Below are 16435 nucleotides of genomic sequence, written 5' to 3'. Positions count from 1 at the left end.
ACCTTCCAGTATGATTTGTGAACGGCATTCGAGTTAAGAGAAACGTCCTGTTCCTCATCAGCCATAAACTCTTGGCCAGTGGTGGCTGCAATCTGAGTGGACCAACATAAAGGCACCAGCGGCGCACACAAAAAGTAATGTTCACCGACCAGCCACAGGAGCGGCTGCGCATTTGAGATTTCTGTAGCTGCCTCCAGCCCTTTGACACAGCACTGCACGAGCATCGCAAGATCTTTTAAATCCACGCTCGACAACTTCGGGCGGCGGAGAAAAGCTCACCGGAGAAAAGCTCACCGCAAAACCGGCAGATGCGGAGAAAAGCTCACCGGCCTTTGAGCGGATGCAGAAAAAACTCACCGATTTTTTTCTTTCTTAGCTTAGCGGATTGTGCGTTACACGTGGCAATTTAGCACGAATAAAAATAAAACCACTTCAATAAAAATAATTGCCCTTTTTTTGTAATATTCTTGAAGTTTATTCGGCATATTTACTAATTCCCCAGAAATGAGTAATCACCCGTTCTAAGTATTAATGACGCCGCAAGTATAAAATCAGAACATCGGACACCCAGTGCGCCATCGGTAGCTCTAACAGATAAAAATACTTTTTTTTTTTTTTTGCGAGCTAGAATGAATAGCGGTGTGAGAACCGTTTCAGCTCCCAAGATTGTATGGTGCCTGACAGACTGAGTAGGTGTTAATTCATCATAATCAGTGTCGGCTGCGCTGTTTTTTTTTTTTTTTTTTGTTATTTTTAGTAATAAAACTTTAGTTGCGAGAACAGCTTCGTCCTGTCCTGTTTGTTGTCTTCACTCCGTCTTCGTCGTTTGAGCGCTTACCAACTCGTCCAATTCGCTACCTTACAGAAGACTAGTTGTTATGTAGGTCACGAGTAACAATGGCGACAGAGTGCAGCTCTGAAGCTCATGTGTGGCTCGCCGTAGAAGGGCACTATCACACAAAGACAAAGTGTGGACCAGCACGAACGGCTTGAAAACGTGCATGTCCGTGGGAGAAAGAAACCCCGATATCCCAGCGACCATTCTATCCTGTTTTCAAAGGTTAACAAAAGCTTCACAGAGATTTTCGGGCACCGCGTTGTTGCGCATGCATATTTGGAATTTTCGGCATTTACCGTTTTGATTTTTTTTTTTTTAGGTTTTAGGCAGACAATATTAAGTTTCCGAACTTTTTCCTGTTCTCCAGGTTCATAAAGTTTTCAGTTAGGCTTTCGTTACCTAGAGAGAAAACCACGAAAAACAATATATCCGATAAGCTTAACAAATATTACAAAAAAGGACATTTTCCTTTTTATAAAGCTGATAAATTGTAATAATCATGAATTGATATATGTTAGGCATGATCCAATAGCCTCCATATGAACAGAGGGGAAAAAATCGGTGAGCTTTCCTCCGCTTACGCTCAATTGCCGGTGAGCTTTTCTCCGCATCCGCAGGTTTTGCGGTGAGCTTTTCTCCGGTGAGCTTTTCTCCGGTGAGCTATTCTCCGGTGAGCTTTTCTCCGCTGAGCTTTTCTCCGGGATTCGACAACTTCAGCCCGCACTGTCCAAGAGCGCACGTGTACCCTTGACTGCAAAGCTAAAATAGATTTTTAGGCTAACCACAAAAGGGGAAGGTTACCCACAAACCATACGTGCCAATGCAAACACGCTGGAAGAAACAAAAAAAGGGTGCTGTGCTTTTGAGATAATACATACTTGGCATGTAAAAAAAAATCTTTGGCCATTTTTGTGACCACCTCAAGGGTGTTATCTCTCTCTGCAAAGGTCACAAACTTGAGCTGTGTGCTAACCATTTCCAAAAACATTGGTTAGTCACTGGCAAGGCGAGACCGCCGGAAAGGAACCTTAGTTGTCCCACCCCTGGCGTGAGCTTTCTACCTTCGACAATGCTTCGGCGTCTAGTGCACCTCGAGTGTGCGCGCGCAGCCAAAGCACAGCGGAAGACATGGAGCACGTGCCGGAGGTTGGGCCTCCAAAAGACGCACCCTGCTGTTCTCGTTCTGCCAGTGACTATAGTGCGGACATTTCCGACGGCACTTTTCTCTTTGCTACAACAAACCGAGTCAGCTGCAGTGCTCGCAATACGACGCATTTCCTTAGCATATAGGGAGTTCAGCCGTTTTTTTTTGTCAGCACCCACACTCCAGCTATATCCGCTGGCAAACGGCAAGGGCTCTAAGTGCAAGTGCAAGGGTTTAGACCTGCATTATGAGCACTCCTACAAGGAGGGCAATCTTCACAACAACCAACCTGAAACCTTTAATGTGGCACCTCAGGGAAACAAAACTAAGTGTGGGTGAGTTGGCTCGGTACCAGACATAATTAAACTTGAAGCTCCAAAGTCGCGGCGACCAAATGAAGAGTGAAAAGCGATCTTCCACTTTATGAAGCAAGTGCAAAAGTAACTACAAAAGGTGACTTTACAAATATGTTCCAATGGTGCGTCTTGTGTGTCAATGATTGTTTAGCGTTAAACATCTGTTTCTTGAAACACGCTCTGAATTTGACATTACAAAAAGTGTAACATAGGCAGACACTTCTATGACTGCATACCTTGTCAGAGTTCTCCAATACCTCATTGGAAAAATACCGCAAGCGCCTATATGAACAATAGCCCATAAGACCATATGAAAGAACCATGTGACAAAATTTTTAGCAAAAACGCACAGATCATTGATAGATGGATAGGTGGATATTAACAGCTTTATCCTATATAATGGCAGTAACTTGCACCACCTAACCTAAAAATTTTTTTTTTTTTTTTGGTTACATTTTTGTAGGGCTATGGTTGTCCACCACATTTTAATCAAATACATCAAACAAGTAGAAAACACAAACTACTGTCGCAGCATGGCAGCAACAATATTTTGTTGCTGCCGTGTTCCTTGATATTTTGTGTATTTCATGCATATGAGATATGGGAGGTTCTCTCAAACCACTTAAAATTGTTAAGTACACTGATAAAACTATCATTTTCCAATCTTTCATCCCATGGGTCTTCCTTAAGGTGTTATGGGAAATGGGTCGTACAGGTGCATGCTTTTTGTTTTGTTTTTTCACCAGGAAATTTGTTACACTTTTGTCACAAAGTTTGCAAATGGCCAAATGGGCCAAATTTAAGGGCCCCCAACATTCTTGCTGCCAATATAAAGTTTCAGAGCTCCCATTATGCATCACCGGCCACAGACACCAACATCTACGGAGAACAAGTCAATGGAGCCACCTTCAGTCGCTTTTTACAAGACCATTCACTGCACGCCATGGAACCGGAGCTCCAATCATATCAGTTCACAAAGTGCCCAAACATTGGGAGATTCTCAGTTTCTGGAACCACACGAACGAGTCCCATGTAAGTTCTTCCCGAGTCCCACGTAAGTTCTTCCCGTAAAACGACCAGAGACACAGACCTGAGAACGAGGGAACTCTTTGGTTGGAGGACGATGCTTCCATGAGGCTTACGGTGCTATGGACGTGTCTCCGACCGGCACGTCCGGCGTCCCATCCTGCCCACGCATCGAAAATGGTCCCAAAGTGGCAACGAACGATGTCGCAAAAGCGTCACGCCGTCAGACGTGGTGATCACGGTAGTCGGTCGTGGAAGACCCGGCAAGAAGCATGAGCAAACGAGAGCGTCGCCATCGTTGCGGCATCCCGACCCCCAGTCACCGAAGCTTCCGCGGTCAGTCGAACTGGAAAGCGACCGCCTGCAGCAGAATGGGAGTCTGCACGGAGGTAGGAAGCTTCTGGAGGCAACGCGACGCCGCCAGAGGTGAAGCCGGAAGCATAGAGGAACACGCCCCCGACGACGACCAAAACCAAGAGATGCCATTGGACGAAAAGGCCTTTTCGTACAACGCCGGTTCTTGCTATTGGTCGTCGTCGGAGGCGTGTCCCTCCGCACTTCCGGCTTCACTCCTGGTGGTGTTGCGTTGCCTCTGGAAGCTTCCTGCCTCCGTGGGCGTCCGCCACGTCTGCCGTCACCGCCGCGACGCTGCCGAGATCAGGGCCAGCGTCGGCGTGATGCTTCTACAACATCGTCGGTCGAGGATCAAGGGACCACTTTTTTTTTTTTGGACGCGCCGGGCGGAGACGCCATCCGGGCACCATCCGGGCGGAGACGCCATCCAGGCACTCTCGACGAGCGTGCGGCGAGGGGGGACTACTGGACGAACACAGTCCGATTGTAGCTGATGAGCAGCTCCACGACGGCACTCTCTGTGTGCCAGGCACTCATCTGGTCCAGCCCCATGCCCATGATGTCCGGAGTGCGCATCACCGTTGGAGAGAACACCGTGCTCAGGTTCTTCGGGGACATGAGGTTCTTCTTCTGGTGCTCCGACACCCTGCGTGACAGGCGACGTCGGCATAAGTCGGGTTGTCAGCTCCCGAGCCGAGCGCGAGTTTCACGCTGCACGGAGCCGATGAGTGTGACCGAAAAAGAACCTGACGGCGTATTCGCGTGCCAAGGTTTTTTCACTGAGGAGGGACTAAATGTCGTCGAGTTTCGAGGTTGCGTGCATCACGAATGTTTGCTAACCATGTGGAACCGCAGCAGGCTGCGGAGAATCTTCCACCGGCTCGCGGAATATCCGTCGTCCCGTCAAAGTGACCGGTCCTCCTCCTTTTGGGGAAGGCTTATGGTCAGCAGCATCGAGCTGCGAGATGCCACTCTTTCTTTTTTTCCTTCCCCGACTTTTGTTACGAAACTTTGAAGGTCGTGAACATATTCACGAAAAAAATAAATAAAAAAAAGACTCCTCTGACTCAACTATGTGTGACTTTTGCCGTCTGAGGGGTCACTCAGATTTTCTGAGCATTGTTCTCATTTTTGTGGCTTTCCCTCCTCACGGCTCTATGCCCATACTCTGCTTTCTCTGCCGATAAACATCTTTCAAGCAAATGCACCATAAGTGGGAGCACTTCCCAGATTAAGTTATTCTGCCTCATTGACCTTTCAGTTTGATTGGATGGAGGGCTGAAAATGCACGCTCGTAGCTTTGTCAGGTTCACCAGCAATGATGGCGCACGCAATGTAGGCTAACCTTTCTGAGGGTAGCAACACGGACGTGCGGCTTTTGATCTGGTTCGGCAGAGGCGTGCAGAAATAGTTTTTCGTGTCACCAGTATGTTATATCCTCAACTAAGGTTTTTGAAGGAATGGCTAAGTCGCACCTCCTCTCTCTGAAAGTTTGCTCAGTCCCAATGAGCCAACATTCCAACTTGTAGAGCTTTGCAAAAGCAGGCTTGAACCCAGCCATGCAGGCCATGGCTTGATGAAGATGCCATGCAAATGGTGCTTCACCAAAATCCTCAGATAGGTAGTCACTAATGAGTTGCTCGCTGGGCAACCCCTAATGGTCTTCACCATTAAGGGACATAAACTCAAAATATTTCAAACTCCACCTTCCCTCCTCTAAAACTTATATTTTAGCATAAAATCACTCTTGTCTCTCAGAAAAATTTAGACTACATGCAAATCTAGGAGGGAATGTTGCTTCATATCAGTGGAAAAGGCAATGCTCACCGCTGAAGATGGCTCATGAGGTACTTCAGGGATTGGTAGTGGGCAGGAGGCAGTGACTTGACGGCTTCCTTCATGGCATCCAGCTTTTCTTCCACCTTGTTGCTCTCTAAGAAGCAAGAAAAAAATAGTTTTCAAGTACCTACACACACTTGGAAATTATCGCAGCACCAGGTCCCACCCTGCACAGGACTACATTTGCAATGTATTTAACACCATGACAAAGGAGTAATCGAAGAACGGAACATCATGAAAGGTTTCAAACTGTATCAACTTATAAAACCTGCATTACTCTTTTTCCTATATGCAATGGTGGTTGCAGAAAAAATCAAAGAAAAATGAGCAGGTTTTCATCCCCTCAACTCGCAGCCACAACAAGCGGCCACATGATCTAGAGTCGATTATATGCCGCCAATGTTAAGTGCCGTTCACGCACTTGCAACCGAGCAGGACGGAGAGAGACAAGACCGGTTTTTAAGCCTCGTGCAACGTCTTAGGACCGGATGCACTGCTGCAGAGCAGGTCTTGCGCCATCACGAGAGGCTTAAAAACCAGACTTGTCTTTCTTGGTCCTACTCGGTTGCAAGTGTGTGAACGGCGCTTTAATCATAGCCGCGTGCTGGGGTTGGCAAGGTACAGGACACGAGCTGAGCTCCAGACATTGTTAGGTTTCGGCTACTGCCACCATTGCAGCGGTTGGGCATGAGCCACGACCTGAATGCATGTTGAGGCGTTGATTGTCACGAGCCCAAATCGAATGCTCACACAGTATTCGTGTCCACTATAGGAACCGCTTTGCTCTCCGTGGCGATAGCAAAGCTTGATGACAAAATCTTAAGGATCAACAATGCGATCCCCCCACAACTTTGTCATTAAGTTTTGCGAAGCAGATAGAAATAAAATGCTAGTTTTTATCCTTGAAATTACACTGCAACAAAGAGCTTTCTTGGTTAGTGGAAATGCGTGCTAGTGTACTTGGGTCCCACTAAAGCACTCAAGTGAAAACGTTCCTCCTGAACATTATTGCACCGCCCCCTTAAGTTACAAGAAACATTTTGCAACCCCCAAGATTACTTCTTACAGGAAGGAAATTCAAGCATATTAGGCATTGGTGTATAGTACTGTCACCTAAAATTTTCACACAAAGTCAAACAATAAACAGAGAGGGCAGCCAAAGAGTACTACAAAGCATTATCAATGCTGAAGTAGCTTAAATCCGAGTTTAATAGAAAGTTTGTTTCAGCGCTCTCCAAGTTTGTTTCGGCGCCGGCACTTTACAAATGCATGTACTTGCCACATCGAGAGAATCGAGCGTGCATCACAATGCAATTTCGTTGCGCATCGCTCAGGTGAGAAGCGGGAGCAGACGACGAGGGTTCTTCTAGTACAAGGTGTTGTTTGCGCCTGGCAGAGCTAGCAGAACTGAAGAACAAAAGTGGATTTTCCACTAGGAATCGCATCCCGTGGGCGACAGAATGAAACGCAAGCTTGAATTGCGAGTGCCTGATATTTCATGAAGGAAGCAATCAACAACCCGTGCATTATTTGCGAAGTCTGAGTTGTTTTGTTGCCCGTACAGATGCTGAAATCTTTCGGTAGGTAAAGAAAGGCTCGAGACAAACACACTAGCGGCCACGAAGTCTCTCACCATCATTGTGCAGGCGAAAAGTTAGACGACATTTGTTGACGAAGCTTGCCCGGCAGAAACATGGTTCACATCCAATCAACAGCCGAGAAAGCTAAACATGGTGATTTTACCCGAGGCTTGGGTAAAATCACCATGTTTAACGTTTACCTAAACAAGCTATTTTGGAATGCCATATTTTGTTTGAGAAAGCTCTTGTTCTCAACACTCCCAAGGATAAAATTTGATTCAGCTGTATGCGTACGACCACTGAAATGGAAAGTGAAGCAAATCGAATTATTTAAAAAATTTAGAGATTCTGACAGACAAGTTTTGAGCTCTATCCTTTCAGGGGTTCTGCTTCTGCACATACACTATCCAGTTTTGTCCAGTGTAAACAGTTAAGGGGGGACATGGGCCTAAATTTTAAATTTTTTTGAAAAAACTCATTTTTTAATTTTGAGGTTTTCAGTTTTAGAAACTAATTATACACCCTTACACCAAATTTGATAACCATATGCCAAATAGTCACGTTGATATAAAATATTTTCAACACATTGTGAGGCAGTAACAAAGTAAAGGAATTAAATGTTTGAATGTACTTTTCTCAGTTCCACGTTTTGCTGCAAATTTCATACGAAAGAATCTTTTGTTCGAAGGTGAAAGTATTCTGATACCACAATGAAGATGTTTCTGAACTGAAATTTACTGAGGAATCGGGCTATCTACTTTATTTTGTTTTATGTTGAAGTCCTCAGTGATAAAAAACTAAGTTTTCAAAAATTGACATAAGACAGATATGCATCTCATAGTTTGAGGTAATCACTCTTCCTGAAATATTTACATTTGAGTTATAAAAACTAGATAGCCCAAAGTCCCACATCCCCACTTTATATTCAAGCAGTTAAAATGATTCTTAATAGCTTCATTTGCATATCAGATTTCTTATTGAAAAGTGACACCTCACTTTATGCAGGTATGTAAATTAGTCCTAAAGAGCTGAAAGTTTGCACAGTACACCTACATCTGATGCTAAATCTCCCCTGCAAATTTCATTCCGATCACTTGAGTAGTTAAAAAGTTTGACCTCTAGCCAGTGTCCCCCCTTAATAGAATTGAACTATCACTCAACTTTCGTAACTTCTTACAGCAGTTTTATCGATCTGATGGTTGTGGAACCTTACAGCGTCTTAAAATATCTCCGTAACCGTAGAGTTGTTTGAAGTCATAACAAATATAAACTACTAAACGCTCCAGCGACTGCACTATCGTGTTCCTGCCTGCTGAGTCGAAACTAGTTTCGGTTTTAGGTCTGTACTTAAGGCTGGTTCACACACTTGCGTCGACCGCGTTGCACTGCATTGTGATTGTGCAGCACAGCGCCTCCCCACTGGCTTGCCATAAGTGTCGCCAAAGTAACAGCTCAACAGAAGCAGTCTTAACGAGGCTCAAGTCTTGCAGTCACACTCGAACGCAACTGTGTGAAGGAGCCTTTACTACAACATAGATGGTGACAGCATCAGGCTGCACTCTGTGCATTTGGCAAGTTCGTTTGGGACCGGTTCTTTGTGTGGCATTCTGCGAATTCGATGCATTCTGGACTTGATGTCAAAGCTAAGGGCTCACATGCATTTGTACATCTTGAGTGCCCATTAAAGCTGATCATGTATACCCTTCACTTCTGAAATGCAACGGAAAGTTGTCTGCGAGTGTAATGACAATAAAGTTGCTACCCCCCTTATATTGTAAATACTTCAAGGCCCCAAAGAACTCACTATAGGTCTCCTATCAAACTGTCCGTTCTCATTCTAAGACTTGTTTAAAATTTACTGGCGACACTTTGCATGGATTTCGGTGATGGCGTTTGAAATCTGCCGTCGCAGCGGAGATGGAAAAACCCTTCTACTGTCCCTCGATGGCGCAACAAGAGACAAGGTGGGAGTTCCCATGGGCCGCGCCGCACAAAGAAGGGAGAGCTGCAACGAACTGCCAATAACGGCGGAACGATGAAGAAGCGTCGTCTGCTAACAATAACTTTAACACAGATGTTTCAAACATAACTCGCATTATGCAGAATCTCACTTTGGCAGTATCCAGTGGCTACGCGTAACGTTCGAGGAGTTTTAGAAACTTACACCGCGTTCGATTTCAACATGACATCCCTACTTCTCGAACGCAACTCGAGACGTAAAATATGTTCTGCCAAAACTTAATGACTTGCACCTGTCTCCTTTCTGTGCCTGCGTTCCCCTCTCGGCTCATCGCTGAACATCAGCATTACTCCCTCTCTTCACCGCTCAACAACACAGAGAAAACCTGCAAATTTGCTCGACGCATGTTTTCCTGTCAAAGCGCTAAGTAAAGGAGATAGCTGTAGCCCTTTCGTGCAATGCGGACAAAATAGTGTCGTCACATACCGCTCTCAGTTATGGGAACACCATTTTGTCGGCTTTGTGTGAACGTGCTATAGCTATTGCTTTCACTTCTTTGCACAATGTGGGTGAAAAAGGCATTCTCCTTTTACGAAGATTACCTCCCCCAGGGCATGAAGTTACCAGAAGTAGCCTAGTGTAAAGTTGCTTTTTCAGAAAACCAACAACAAGGCACGAGTGACTACAGCAAAGGAATGCCCATACCGCTCTCAGTTATGAGAACACCATTTTGTCGGCTTTGTGTGAACGTGCTATAGCTATTGCTTTCACTTCATTGCACAATGTGGGTGAAAAAGGCATTCTCCTTTTACGAAGATTACCTCCCCCAGGGCATGAAGTTACCAGAAGTAGCCTAGTGTAAAGTTGCTTTTTCAGAAAACCAACAACAAGGCACGAGTGACTACAGCGAAGGAATGCCTGTGGCACTTACTGACGGCATCGAAGAACTTTGTGTAGCTGTCAAAGGTGATGAGGGGGATGGGTAGCAACCTCAGAAACAGTTTCAGAACCCCAGCTATAACATGAATGTCTTCATAAGTGGAGGCATTCAGGGGAGCAGCTTCTCCGTCTGAGAATAGAGGAGGCATCCGTTAGAACAAAGACGAGCATCTGTGTTCTGCTGGAGTAAAAACACAGGAGATAGCCTCCTCACCTTTCTCAAAAGCCATCCTCAGAGCTTCAACTTCATCGCTGAACCCAGAGACACGGTAAATGCCTTCAGTGTCTAGACCTATGTGATGAGATAAAATCTGTGTCAGTTTGGGAGACCAAAATAAGCACAGCCACAACAATTAGAAACTGGAAGTATAGTAGATCATTTCCACCCTATTTCACTCACTGAATTATGTAGATCAAAATCAGATGGAGAGTACTTTAGCTGCACTTAGGCTATGCACAAGAAAGTAAGTGGAACACTCCTCTGGCGAAACCGCAAACGGTCTGCGACACACTAAGGAACCAGGTCGACAATCACAGCAGTTTTGTTTTCTAACACGACAAGGCATATGTAAATTGAGTTTGACAGATGATTATGTTTTAAGCTTCTAGACGTGGTACAAAAAACAGTTAAACATGTTGGAAATTGGAAAGTCATCTGATATTACATTAGTATGAGGGGGTATCAAAAAGATTTGATCACTATGTATAATTATTAGACCTATGTGAGTGAATTTCTGCCAGTATAATTATTGAAGTCTACGTATATAATAATGCAAACGCCGTTTTAATACTTTTTTTTTTTGCAGGTGGTGGGAAGTAATTTGGAAGATGAAAAAGATTGAGGCTCGCAGCATAATAAATTTTCAACATTGGAAGGGCTATAGTGCCCAGTATATTCACAATGAAATGAAGACTGTTTATGGTGATGATTGTCCATTATACACCACTGTTGTTAGGTGAAAAAGAAATGTGCAAACTGGTCACAAGTCTCTCGCAGACAATCCTAGATTTGGACGGCCCTCTTTTACCAATGATGCGGTCACAGTGAAGACAGTTGAAGATCTCATTCTGGATGATCAACAAGTAACCCTTCAAATGATCGCACATAAAACAGGCTTAAGCTATGGTAGCATGTGGAAGATGTTTCGCAACAAACTGCACAGGCTTAAGGTGTCTGCACGCTGGGTACCTCGCCTGCTAACTCCACTCAACAGGCAAACACGGTGTGACCAGTCAAGGCAGAGGCCCACTCTTTTGAAGCATGACACAGGGGATCTTTTTTAGAGCGCAGCTCTTAGGGGGCCCGTTTCCAGCCTGAGCGGCGTCGGCGTAACCGGGGGGGGGGGGGATCACGTGACCCCCCCCCCCCCCCCCCCCCCCCGAGGTTGTGTGACCCCCCCCCCCCCCCCGAGGTCACGTGACCCCCCGGGGTCACGTGACTACCCGCACGTGACGTGACCCCCCTCAGTACCCTTCCCTACTCCTCCTCAAGAGCTGCGCTCCAATCCGGCGTTACAGGGATTTGTAAACGGCTTTCACTTTTTTATGTTGTCTGGTAACCATGCACGAATGTTGGATCTACCTTTACGATTTGGAGACCAAAGAGATGAGTCAAGAGTGGAAGCACTCTTATTCTCCTCCTACCAAAAAGGACAAGGTGCAAATGTCCGTAGGGAAGGCTGTGCTGTCGGTATTCTGGGATTGTCGTGGAGTTGCCCTGACAGACTACCTTAAATAAAAGAAATAGCGCATATTCGTGCTCAATGCTGAATAAACTGCGAGATGCTCTGAAGCAAAAACGGCGTGGTAAGCTCTCCAAAGTTCCCCTCGCTGATAATGCACCCGCTCACTTCTCAAGCTGCTGCTGTAGAAGCAAAGCAATATGGCTTTGAAATATTGCTACATTGACCTCCTCATGTTTATAAACCCCGAAACAAGGGAACAAAGAGAAGAAAAAAGGAACAGCATAACGATGTCTGAAAACTCAGCTGCAAGATTTATTTACGGAACGGCTCTATTTATACAAAGCAGAAACAGATCCCAACTTCCGAACGACACTCATCAACCCTAGAAGCAAAAAAGCGGGGTCACCTAAGAAGGACAGCTCGTTTCTTACAATACAGTTCCCAAGCGTGTGCAAAAAAGTTGCGTCTTTTAGCAGGATATTACTCAAAAACAGTCGTTAGCTTTGAGGAAATGTATGCCATTTTGTGCATACACAAGTAACAACTGCGACGCCCACCGATCGGACAAGGAGCGCTTGCAAAGAGGATGCAGATTTTGCCCCTGAAGCGGCACACAACGTCCGGTGGGAATCGCATTAATGCGTGCAATTTGCTGTACTGGTACGTCTGACAAGCGAGTTCATAGCGGGTTCCTGCGTTTTTTGTCCGCCATCTGCGCACGCGATATCGGCTCCCGTAGCATGCGAGTTGTTCCTGCGCGTACACCGTGAAATGCGAATCTGCTGCGTCCGCAATCTGCGGTATCCGTTCCCGTGACATACCGTATTTACTCGCATATTGGTCGATACGTCGTATAGGTCGACCCCCTAACTTCGGGACCCCCGAAAAAAAAAAAAAAGTTGAAAAATATAATACCGGGATTCGCGTATTGGTCGACCCCCCCAGTTTTGATGAGGCGATTTTTGAAAAACAGGTCGACCTATACGCGAGTAAATACGGTAAGTATGTAGCGAATTCCCGCATTTTTGTCCGCAATCTTGATTCCACGAGAGTTGGTCCCAGATGTATATCGCATAGTGAAATATTATTCTGCTGCGTTTGTCATCTGCGGCATTTGTTCCCGTAACATACGAGCTTGTAGCAAATCCCCGCGTTTTTGTCCGCGTGCTCGATATCGATTCAAGTGACAGGCAAGTTTGTAGAGAGTTCCAGCGTGTTTATTGCACCATAAAACTTGAACCTGCTGCGTTTGCAATTCTTGGTATCCGTTCCCCGTGAGATAAAAGTTCTCGGTGGGTTTTTGCGGGCCTTTCACGCTGTAAAACACGAATCTGATGCATCTACAACCTGCAGTATCCTTTCCCGTGACACAGGAGTTCGTAGCGAATTCCAGCCTGTTTCTCGCATCGTGAAACGCGAAATAGCGGTGTCCGTGATCTGCGGTATCAGTTCCCGCGTCACGTGGTTTGTAGCTGGTGGTGGTGGTGTCAAACTTTATTAACAATATGACGCCCTGTCTGGCGCTAATTGTAGCTGATGCCAAGATGTTTATCATTAATTTTTGATAAAGCTTCGCTGTGACATCCCCAAAGATGCCGACCCCATGTTTTTCACCATTTATCTCTTCATTTTCGGTGGGCATTCTTTCGTAACTTTACAGTAATCGTTCAAATTGCATGAAATATTTCTGGATTGTCACTTGATTATGAAGAGCTTGGTGAATCGTTGCCCCGCTCCATTTTCACACGTGCGTCAAACAGAATCGGGCTGCACGCATGCTAAATCTAACTTTTGGCACTGTTTCGAGATGGCCTTGCTTTTGGTTTCGGTTTCGCTGCATAATCAAACCGATTGATCTGATTTGAGCAAGGAATGGGTGGACACAGCTGAATATCATTGGCACAGCATCACATCTCAGCTCGTGAGCCTCCTGTCTGCTTAGAGCTCAACTCGTGGCTCTCTTCTGTGAAATGATTGCTGCATAAATGGGATCTCGATCTTGACGGGAACCCAGTGCTCCTTTCGCACGGTGACAATTCATTTTGCTCATTGCTGCATGTCTCGTGGATCACAAGTGCTGCCTGGTGGCTGTGGCACACAACCGCACAACAAGAATCTTACCCATCCACGAAACAAGTCGAGCACAACAACGAAAATGAAGCACGCTGCGGCATTCACTTGCAGTAAGAATGACGAGACGGAAATGCTCACTTTGCGTTAGGGATGGATGGATGGATGGATGGATGGATGTTACTGCCCTTTCTAGCGGGCGGTAGCTTGCGCCACCTAGCTTTAAGTCTAAGAAAGTTGAACATTTGATTCCTCCCGCCCTTCTAAGCCAATTTTCTAGCTCCGAATTATTACCAGGTAGTGTGGGATATCACCAGGATGGCCTTTGGGGGATTGGGCAAAAAAACTAAAAACATCACCCCCCCCGCCTCCTCTTCCCCCCGGCGAGGGAGTCGCCAATTTTCCTCTGGTCAAACCTTGTCGGCGATACCCCTGCACCGGACCCGCTGGGGGAGAGGGTTGAGACTTTGGGCCGGAGCCACACGGGAGGGAGTCCCAATCTTCCTCTGTCCCGCCTGTTCCCGGGTGTGCTAGATAGTTGTGCGTCATTCAATTTTCCCTAGATAATTTCCACCAATCTTCTAACCGCCTCTTTGTGACTGTAATCCTCTTCTCCTCCGTCCTTCCATCATCGCAAGCGAAGCCCAGTTCCCTGGCCAGATCTGTTACCCCTTGAGGGAGGGCAGGACGAACCCCCGTACACTTTAATATTTATGTATAAATACTTAAATACCTTACGTGCCCGTATCATCCATTTCGGTCAACCTTTGTTCAAATTTCAACTTACTAATTGCCTTCCTGCTTTCAAAAGACGACCAGCCCATGTCCCCCCGTACACCCTCATTTGGTGTCTTTCCATGTGCTCCCAGCACCAGTCTGCCTACGCTTCTTTGTCCAATTTCCAATCCTGTTGGAACCTCTGATTTCATTCACAGTACCCCATTGCCAAAGACAGTCCTCGTACCATCATTCCTTTCCATATACCTCCGACTACTTCATATCTATTATAGTTCCATAGCTTGAGCTTCATAACAGATGAATTTCTTTTCCCTTTTCTAATTATATTCTCCTCATGTTCCTCTAGATATTTCGTTCCCTCCTTGAGCCAGACTTCCAGATATTTGTATTTTCCTACTTGGTCTATTTCAATGTCTTGCATCCTCAGGGGTTCTTTCCTTTCGTCGTTAAACACCATTACTCCAGACTTGTCACTACTAAAACTCATGCCCAATGTGTCTCCTTCCTCTCCACACATTCCACCTGTAACGTATCCTGGTTATCTGCCATAAGTACTATGTTGTCTGCATACATCAGTCCTGTACTACATTTCTCCCTCCTTCCATATAACTCACATCAAAACCTAAGTTGCTCTGCTCTAATTTCTTTTCCATTTCACTGAGATATATCATGAAAAGCAGAGGTGACAGTGGACAGCCCTGCCTGAGCCCTCCTTTTATCGCTGCGGGTTGTGTAGTTTCTGCTTCCCATGGTATAATTACCTTATTGTCTGTGTACACCTGCTGAAGAAACCCAACCAAATATGCATCTAAGTTATATTCGCTCAGCTGACTCCAGAGCTTTTCCTGGCTCATGTAATTGTACGCTCCCTTGATGTCCAAATAAGCTAACCACAAAGGAGTCTGGTTCTTCATTGCTATTTCTATACATTGTGTGGTGACAAATAAGTTTTCTTCCAGTCTTCTATCTCTTCGGAATCCATTTTGGAGCTCATCCAATATTTGCATATCTTCTGCCCATTCCTCCATTCACCGCTTTACTATCTGCAAAGCTAATCTATATAGAACTGAAGTTACCGTTATTGGGTGATACGACTTAATGTTGTCTTTGTTTTCTTAGCATTTATATCCTTTTAATCATTTTACTATATATCATTTTACTCAGTTTCCAATCCTTGGGCACCTCTTCTCCCATAAATATTTGATTTATCACATGTCGTAACTTCAATTTGTTGGTTTTTCCTAGTGTCCTAATGAGTTTCATGGGTATGTCTGCAATAATACTTAAAAAACAAGCGAGCTGGTGATGATTCATGGTAATAAAACCTGAGACTCAGGAACACAGAAGGGGACGAACACAACACAACGTTTCAACGGCAGTAGATTGCCGTCTCAACGGCAATAGGCAGTAGTCTATTGTTAAGTGTGTGTTGTTTCGTTCCCAAGTTCTTTTGCCGTCGCATTTTACTTGTGCGTTTACTAACACTAGGCCAAGGGCATCACAAAAATCTTCTATAGTCAGTTACAGGTTAAGAAGGTAGCGGCAAATGCCCCTCAAAGGGAATCAGATATCCCTCCGCCACCTCCGCATCCAATAGCGTCCCACCGTTTCCGTGACGTCGCAGCCAACGCGCGATAAGGGTCTTGCCTTTCTGTACATATTTGCTTTATCTGTCGACTTTGACTTAGCATTGTAGAAGCCACGAGAGGGAGATTAGAGTTCTCCCCCACCGACGGAAACAAATACGACTTTCGGGGATTAGCTTCCCCCCCGATGGATACAAAGGCTGCTTTCAGGGGCTCGGTTCCCTCTCTGATGAATACAAAGGTCGCTTTCTGAAAAAGTGGGACCGGAGGCAAGTGAGAACCCATTCAAGCGGAACAAGGAGCGTTTCCAGTGAACTCTT

At 45.5% G+C, this 16435-nt stretch overlaps 1 protein-coding gene across 2 annotated transcripts in view; it reads right to left on the bottom strand.

Moving 5' to 3' along the window:
- Positions 1-1148: 1148 nt before the first annotated feature.
- The window catches only part of LOC8035495 (N-chimaerin), a 32904-nt gene continuing 17617 nt past the window's right edge, over positions 1149-16435 (bottom strand). For both annotated transcript variants that reach the window (XM_029980621.4, XM_040213421.3), the window contains 4 exons: positions 10251-10328; positions 10029-10166; positions 5546-5651; positions 1149-4364 (listed from right to left, as the gene is read on the bottom strand). In XM_029980621.4, the coding sequence (XP_029836481.1) occupies positions 4181-4364; positions 5546-5651; positions 10029-10166; positions 10251-10328 (506 nt within the window). In that variant the 3' untranslated portion in view covers positions 1149-4180. The remainder of the gene's footprint in view (positions 4365-5545; positions 5652-10028; positions 10167-10250; positions 10329-16435) is intronic.

Source organism: Ixodes scapularis, unplaced genomic scaffold (genome assembly GCF_016920785.2).
Source record: "Ixodes scapularis isolate PalLabHiFi unplaced genomic scaffold, ASM1692078v2 PGA_scaffold0__279_contigs__length_252992795, whole genome shotgun sequence".
Lineage (NCBI taxonomy): Eukaryota > Metazoa > Arthropoda > Arachnida > Ixodida > Ixodidae > Ixodes > Ixodes scapularis.
Note: the sequence above shows the minus strand (reverse complement) of the source record. Positions and strands in the feature narration are given on the sequence as shown.